Consider the following 9,152-nt stretch of genomic DNA (forward strand, 5'->3'; position numbering starts at 1 on the left):
TAGAGGTGTATAAACCCCCCATTAATGAGCTGTAGAGCAGTGGAGCAGTGGAACTGGGTTCTCTGAAATGAAGGAGCTCCATCCGCTACTTTTAGAGTGAGTTGGGGATTTGGGGATGAAGTGTGTTGGTGATTATACAGTATGCTGACCTTACTAATGACCCTGGAGCTGAATACAACCAAATCCTCACAGCTAAGCTCCAAAATATAGTAAAAGGTATTCCCTGGACAGTAGAGACAGTTACCCCAACAAAAGCAGGATTAACTTTTTTATTCTGTAACGGCACTTTTATTCTAATTCATTTTGTTATTTTTTCTTCTTTTAAATATTTTGTTTTAATCATGTTTTATTCATGCTTTATTCTCATTTTATTTCCAGTATGTTATTATTTTTTTTACGTTTTTAATTTGACTTTTATTTGTAAAAATCATGATTGAATCATGTTTTATTTATGCTTTATTCATTTTATTGTTATTCTTTTACACGTTTTTTTTCTTTTTATTTAACTTCTCTTTGCATTTTGTAGTTTGTAAAGCACTTTGAATGACCGTTTTGTATGAAAGGTACTATATATAAATAAACTTGCCTTCCCTTAATAAAATGGGAAGAAACAGTGGATGAGCAGGTATCCCAAGACTTTTTTATTCATATAATGTATTTTAGGCAGTTTTAGCCTGTAGACAGATGTCTCTGTAAAAATATTGTGTCTGTTCCAGCCGTTATTAAATATATCACTTTTAGACTTTTAAGACTTCTTTGACTGATTTTTTTATTTTTTTGACAGTGTGAATCTGGCAATATAAATGGAATCATTTTTTTCCATTGACTTCCATTGGAAATTAAGAACGTTTTCCTTCTTCTGTAAAGTTTAATTTTTTGTATGACAGTAAAAGTAAATATACTCTTTTCGAGCTGCAGGTTGTATTGAATAGCTGTGTTCTATTCCATATAATACACTCACCTCCCTATTCATTGCTTTCTTTCCTGCTGTAGCTCTGCTGTAACTCTCTGCTTGGAAACGCCTCTAGTGCCATATATATATATACACATCTCTGATGTGTGGAGACCACGTCAGTTTCTGAATCAGTTTCTCTGATTTTGCTGTTTATAGGTAAATGTTTGAGTAAAATGAACATTGTTGTTTTATTCTATAAACTACAGACAACATTTCTCCCAAATTCCAAATAAAAATATTGTAATTTAGAGCTTTTTTTTTGCAGAAAATGAGAAATTGCTGAAATAACAAAAAATATGCTTTTTGACCTCAAATAATACAAAGAAAACAAGTTCATATTCATAAAGTTTTAAGAGTTCAGAAATCAATATTTGGTGGAATAACTCTGGTTTTTAATCACAGTTTTCATGCATCTTGGCATGTTCTCCTCCACCAGTCTTACACACTGCTTTTGGATAACTTTATGCCTTTATGATTATTTTCCAGAGGTTTCCAATTTGGTAAAATCCAAGAAACTGGTATTTTATTTTATTGTGAGAAATGTTGTCTGTAGTTTAAAGAATAAAACAACAATGTTTATTTTACTCAAATGTAAACCTATAAATAGCATAGTGAATAGTGGTCTCTTAATTTTTTTCCACAGCTGTATATGATACATTACACCAGTCTAACTTTTTTTATAATCTCTTTTTCGGAACCAGATTAAAATAAAATACACAGTAGTTTGTTTAATTAAAGAAGAGTCGACACACAGCAATGGCCTTAAACCCCTTTATTGTTTCACATTAGTGATGTGTGATGGAATCTGAAAGGGGAAGGGGGGTAAAGGGTGGTGATTTCCCCAAAGACCTGTTTCTCACATCCCTCTATCTGAGCTTTTACTGGGCGGGCAGGATGGCCTTGGTCTGGTCAACCATGAACCTGAGCACGTCCTCCACCTGGGTCTGCACCAGGTCGGTGTAGGGGGAGATCTGGGCCTGCAGAGAGGCAGCCAGTGGCTTGATCTGCTCGTCGATGTTGGAAAGCTTCAGCTGCTCGTGGAGCTTCTCCACCATGGGCTGGAACTGGGCTCTGCTCTGCTCGACGTAAGTCCTGCAGAGAGACACAGACGCAGCAGTTCAGCACAGTGATCACGCCTGAGCTCATGCCTGACCCGTTATACAGTACTCTAATCTAAACTGTAAATATTCCATTTAATTTGTGATGAATGTTATTACACACTTTTTATAGAAATTGAAGTGCAATTAAAAGGCAATAAAAGTTATATTAAATACTGTCTGGACTATGACTTCATTCTAATTTAACCCTTTAAGGATCTGCATCCACTGCAATGGGCTTTATGTGTTTTTTTTCTTTTCTTCTTTTTATGTTTTATTGCACATAAAACAGATTGAGACCTGTTGACCATCAGAATAGACATTTACCAGCCAATCAAATTGCTGCATTGCTCTACCCACTTCACTATGAAAATATCCGAACACTAAGGAAAAACATGTCAGCACTCCAGCCAAGCATGCCTAAATTACACGAAATAGGGATGCAGCAAATATATAATAAAATTTAAATTAATTTTTTATATGGAAATAAATTAGTGAATAAATTAGTACTGAATAATGCCTAATTCATTTTATGTCATTTTCGTTTTTGGTTAAAAATGTTCAGTTTTCAATTTATATTTTAAAATATTCATATATATTTTTACCTTTGAAAAGCAGGACAATATATATATATATATATATATATATATATATATATATATATATATATATATATATATATATATTTAAGTTACGTTTTTTGTCTGTGGTTGTGATCAGGTGTAAAATGAATGGAACCCTGCAAAAGCCAACATACTAATCATACTAATACTAATTAGTATTAATTATGAAATAATATATAAAACACTGAATTTATTTTACTGATTAACTTATTATTTATTTCATTCATTCATTCATTTCTTATTTATTGTTCTTGTTTTTTAGTGCATTGCAATTAGAAAACTACACTCTACTATATTTTCTCTATCACTGGAACATATTTGGGTTTGAAAGGGTAATTTTTTGTGTTTGATATATCCATTGTAAAGATGTAAACCATTGCCTACAGTGCTTCGCAAAAGTATTTAAATTAGAGTAAAATTTTACTATTTAAAGAAGAGATAAATCCCCTTTCTGATAAATCTGTGTCTGGGAGGAGCTTAAGAAAATATATAATCACTTCAGAATACATTTTTACTGATAGGCTGTTTAACATATTGGCTGGCTAATGTTACTATTTGGTAATCTCAAAAACAGCAGTGGCTATGCTATAGTGCATTCTGGGTATTGTAGTAAAATAACTTTTAATTATGTAAACACAGAAGGTGTATTAAATCATTAATTCTGTCAGTAAAGCTGATAAATGCAATTATGTGTTATAAAATGTTAAATATCTTTATAAATACTATTTTAAGCATTCTAAAAATGCCAGTTCTGTATAGATTCTACACACAGGTGAGTGAAAAAGCTCAGAAACAGTGCATGTCTGAAACTCACTTGGCCATGTTGGCCAGCTCAGGTCCCTCAACTGTCTTCAGAGCATCGACCAGGCCCTGGAAGTACTGGCCCATCTTCTGCAGCTCCTCGGGCACCTCTCTCTTGGCCAGGCTGGCAGACTCAGAGCCTGAGATACAAAGTGCAACTAGGGTTAATGTCCTTAAAAATAAAATATGAACAGTATTGCTTCTATATAATTCTTATATTAATAATTATATTCATTATTAGTCTTATATAAAGCTTACCAATGGCCAGAGCAACAACAAGGGCAGCGATGAGGAAGAACTTCATGATTGCAGACTGACTGAGCAAGGCGTGCCTGCAATAGAAACACAATAAATGGATGGGTTATTTCATTTTTTTATATACCATTGCTACAAATTAAAAATATAAATATACAGCTCTGGGGAAAAAAATAAGAGACCACCTAAAATTGGTGAGTTTCTTTGATTTTACCAAATTAAAAACCTCAACCATCAAACCAAAAACCATCAAACCAAAAAGAACTGCTTGAATTTTTGCACCAGGAGTAAAGGCATAACGTTATTCAAAAGCAGTGTGTAAGACTGGTGGAGGAGAACATGCCAAGATGCATGAAAACTGTGATTAAAACCAGCGTTATTCCACCAAATATTGATTGAAATATTGAACTCCTAAAACTTTATAAATATGAAATTGTTTTCTTTGCATTATTTGAGGTCTGAAAGCTCTACATCTTTTTTGTTATTTCAGCCATTTCTCATTTTCTGTAAATAAATTATCTAAATGACTGTTTTTATTTGAAATGTGGAAGAAATGTTGTCTGTAGTTTATAGAATAAAATAACAACGTTCATTTTACTCAAACATAAACCTATAAATAACAAAATCAGAGAAAATTATTCAGAAACTGAAGTGATCTTGTTATTTTTTCCAGAGCTGTACATAAATATAATTCATATAAATATGTCTTTTGTGTGAATATAAACAAAGTAGTATTTGGCAAACAAAGTAACTTAATCTAGACTTTGTATAAAATATTATTAGTGTAGCATAATGAAAAAATTATTAGTTAAAAAGTAAATACAGCAAATATAGCAAACCAAATACAAAATAGACTGCTTTTAGTAATACTATAGTATCACTATATATAGATTTTATTGATAATATTGTTAAACAATTTGGTGAAAAAAAGTAACATTATTTAAACTTTAATATTAGTAAAGCATCTGAAAAAGAAAATGCCTAAAAAAACACTATACCAGTTAGTATTACATTAATAGCTTACAATATCCATTTTCTAAAAGTGCTATTTAGTTACTAATCTATTTAAGCACACTCTTGATTAAAATATAAAAAGAAACATTGCATTAATTGCAATAGATTAAAAGGTTCTCTAAAGATTTATACAACAATTAAATCAAAAGATTCTCCACCATAGAAAAGAATCTATATACAGCCATCTATAACTATGTTTAGGTTGGTAAAAGTGAGAGACACAGACTGGTAGCAGAGGTCTTACCTTCTCTGTGGGGTAATGTAGGACCTGAAGGTGCATTGTCTCAGGAGCTGAGGTCTTTTATACAGGCTGGGTCAGAGTGAAGAGCAGGGTTCAAAGGGTGATCTGAATTGATGAGATCACTCAGTGTAATGTGTGTGAGTATCGTTAGTGAACCTTGAGGCTTTATCTGGCACTGTGAAGTTTTAAAGTCAATGTTCAGCGATAATCTTTAACATTATCAGCAACACTAACTACACATAATGTACATTATTCCATAGAAATACAATAATTACCACCAATTTACACTGTACATACATGTTTTAATTATTAAAACACCTCAAATATATCAGTATATGTAATATTTGTCATTATGATATTGATTCCTGTTAAATGATTTCAGGCTGAGAGGCCTAACCAGGGGGTGGGTGTTGTGGTAAAATATTATATTACAATATTTGTAAAAAGTTTTTTAAAGGTATGAAGCAAGGCTGTAATCATAATATCTATTGTAGATATTTATATTTAATGTGACAGTCTGTAAGTTTTTAGTAAGAGTGTGTAGTTAAGCCTTAAGCATGCTAAAAAAAAAAGTATTTTTAAAACATGCATTGTGGTGCAGGCACCTTTCAGTGTAAATAAAGCTGGTGATTTTATTTATTAAAGGAACTAAAACTAAAACTGTCCAAACCAAACTAGCCCAAACTATGTACTAATATGTGAAATGTGTGAAATATTTGTGTAAATATAAACAAAGTAGTATATACCCTATACTTTGTATGAAATATTATTAGTGTAGCATAATGAAAAATTAATTAATAAAAAAAGTAAATGCAGCAAATAGCAAAACACATACAACATAGACTGCTTTTAATAAAAATCATGGTATCCCAATATCTATATTTTCTGGCTGATATTCTTAAACAATATGTTGAAAAAAATCTAACTTCATTATAAATATTTTAATATAATATAAAAACATCTGAGAAAGAAAATGCCTAAATTAAAGACTAAAACAGTTAGTATTACATTAATAGCTTAAGATCCGTTTTTTTTTTTAAGTTATATTTACTTATTAATTTGTACACTAAGTACACTCCTGGTAAAATAAGCAAACAAAATCCCAAACATTACATTAATTGCAACTGTTTAAAAGGTTTACAAGTCATTTCTAAAGCTTTGGGACTCCAGCAGACCGCAGTGAGAGCTATTATTCACAAATGGAGGAAACATGAAACACTGGTGAACCTTCCCAGGAGTGACCGGCTGACTGAAATTACTCCAAAAGGGCATGGACAAAATAATATTTTATTATTATTTTATCTTTATTTTACTTTATCTTTATATTTACCTGTTTTAACAATTGCTCATTTGGGTGGAACTGGATTGTGGGAATACAGTTTTGTTCCAACTCATGTACAGCATGTGATGTGAAATGACGTTACAGTTTTTTGACCTTTTTTTATTTAATTTGACTGGCTTTAATTTATGTATTTTCTTTCTTTGTCACGTTTTGGTTTGTTTTCAATCCCTCTGCACTTTATCAACATGCTTTTTATTGCTGAATTACGTTGATAATGATTATGTGTGCTGATGAAACCTGTGGCACAGTGACTACACAGCAGTTACATGTTAGTTTACTGTTCAGCAGGTCGAAGTCTGGTCTTGCCAACACGACTGTGGTTATATCAGCCGCTGATTGGCTTTATCTGCAGGTCGTGCTGGTGATACACGCTGACTAACGTTCAGCTGAAGTCCACTTTCAGTTTGATAAAAGGTCATGACCACACACTGACCTGTATCTTGGTTTTTTTGTCTGTTAGAGGATACAGTATTTTACCTGCTCATACTCAGTCTGATTTGGTAAGGGGTATCAAACTCATTTACATATATACATTTATTTCATTTTTAATTAATATTTTTTCAACAATACTTAAAAATCTAATTTATAAACCCTTTATAAACCCTTTATAAGGGTAGTCTTATTTTAAAGTGGTTTTAAAATAAGACTACCCTTATAAAGGGTTTATAAAGGGTTTATAAATTAGATTTTTAAGTATTGTTGATTAGGTTGTGAATGCCTTAAAACCTTTGATAAGCAGTTACAACACATTAATTAAAAAGGCAACAGTGATCCTTTGTTTGTTTAGTCATTTGACTTAACTGAGTCATTTCATTTATAGTAAATAGTTAAACATACTTACAAATATATAATATATAATATGACAAGTTTAATGCTGATTGATGGAAAACACAAAGTAAGATCAGTATCTAGAAATATATGAGGTTTGACAGTAGAAATGAGTGTTTGCCATTTTTTTAACTTAGTACTGTTATTTATTTATTAACTGCTTATTAATGAGTTTTAAAGTTTGTAGCCTAATTAATAACCATTAATAATCTCCTTTATAGACCATTCTTAACCCCTTTATAAAGGTAGTGTTATTTTAAAGTGGTACCACATTTTGCTATATAAGCATAGATGTCCATTGTGTATTATAAATATACAGTGAAAAAATAATAATAATTTGATCCCTTGCTGATTTTGTAAGTTTACCCACTGCCGTTGTTTTGTAAGAGCAAAAGACAAAATATATGATAAGGTGGACAGACAAGTAGAGCACAATAGACAATAAATACAGTACAATGTGCAAATTCTGCATTAATTAATACTTAATCTAATTTATCTGCTGTAACGTAGATTACTGTAGACAAAACTGCTGCCTGTTTTAATACCAGTTTCAACAAGTCCTCGTCTTCATCACTTAGCCTCACTTTTTTTTTCATCCTCAGGGGAATCCTACGTGGCTAATAACAATGCAAAACAACGGCATCATATGTTTTATGTATAGTATGTGCAAAAGTTGCAAAGAAATGCTACATTGGAAAGTTTGCACAGCTAATAGATCAATAACAGCACATTATTAATAATAGTGTGATTAACTAGCAAGTTACGCAACAGTTTGACTACAACTCTTCTGCTTTATATAACGCAAATAGTCTCAATCACTTAATTCCTAAATTCTGGTTTATACTTCTCTGTGAAGTCATCACACTGTCTATGGCAGGGGTGTCCAATTTTTTTTTCTTGGGGGCCAGAAGGAAAAATAAATGTGCAGTCACGGGCCACAGACTCTGTAATAAAACAAATAATGAAATATACCACTTATAATAATACATTTTCTTGATAACTATCATTTACACATTATTTTACTTGAGTTACTATCTTTACCTGTCATTGAGAGTGTTGTGTAAACTAAGATTTTCAAATCGATGTTTCATTTCATAATGTCTATTACTGATTCCTGACATATTAAACATACACACCTCCCTCTGAGCTCAGTTAAAAAACAGTCATTTTCCCAACGTGCCTGAAATTTTCTGCATTTGCTGTCTATTTTCCATTTCTTTGGAGCTGCCATGTTCTCCCAAAAGCTCAGGAACAATATTGTAGATATAATGAAGTGAGAAAAGGAGGTGAGGAGCGTTTTAGATTGAGTTTATGTGATAGCAACACCCAGCGTTCAAACTTTGAATCTCACATTATAAAAACCTGCTTAATAGCGGGCCTACTTTCAGTTTATTTTCAAAATATCTTGCGGGCCACTCCAAAAAAGGAAACGGGCCAAAAATGGCCCACAGGCCATAGTTTGGACACTCCTGGTCTATGGCATAACCTGTGGGTGTTTATACTTCTACATTTGTGTGTTTGTGGCTCTTCGTCGCTCCACATGTTTAAACCACAAAGACAGCTGCTGCTGTCTGTGTCACATGACGCGTAGTTACTAGGGCTGTCAACGGTAATGCTATGATTTCCTGTTACTTTTAGTCCTGTTACTCATAACAAAAAATAACAGGAGTGAGTGCCAGTAACAGGACTGAGTTTAAGTAACAGGAGTGGTTTTCATTTGGAAGAGTTACAACAAGCAAATGGCACCCATTTAGTGGAATGGCCCTTAAACAGTTATTGTTTGAGACTAATTTCATGATGCAAATATATATTATAGTCTGGAGACACTGAATACACATTAAGAACAGGCAGATAGAGAATAGAAATGTTAAAAAGTGAAGTGCTGTTTTAATTTTAGCAGGTAAAAAAGCAGGTGTTCAGTATAATCAAAATCTGTCCTAGTCCTTCGTTTTTTGGTGCCACATTTGTTGTTACGCTCACTTTTCCTCAACTGTGC

General features: G+C 32.3%; 1 protein-coding gene across 1 annotated transcript; it reads right to left on the minus strand.

The window, feature by feature from the left end:
- Positions 1-1,712: 1,712 nt before the first annotated feature.
- LOC103036551 (type-4 ice-structuring protein LS-12) lies at positions 1,713-5,088 on the minus strand. Its single transcript, XM_007242148.4, has 4 exons — positions 4,990-5,088; positions 3,735-3,808; positions 3,490-3,616; positions 1,713-2,047 (listed from the first exon to the last, which is right to left on the minus strand). Exons 2-4 carry the CDS (start codon positions 3,778-3,780, stop codon positions 1,834-1,836), a joined length of 387 nt encoding a protein of 128 aa, XP_007242210.1. The 5' UTR covers positions 3,781-3,808; positions 4,990-5,088; the 3' UTR covers positions 1,713-1,833.
- Positions 5,089-9,152: the final 4,064 nt, after the last annotated feature.

The sequence above is a fragment of the Astyanax mexicanus genome, chromosome 1, assembly GCF_023375975.1.
Source record: "Astyanax mexicanus isolate ESR-SI-001 chromosome 1, AstMex3_surface, whole genome shotgun sequence".
Lineage (NCBI taxonomy): Eukaryota > Metazoa > Chordata > Actinopteri > Characiformes > Acestrorhamphidae > Astyanax > Astyanax mexicanus.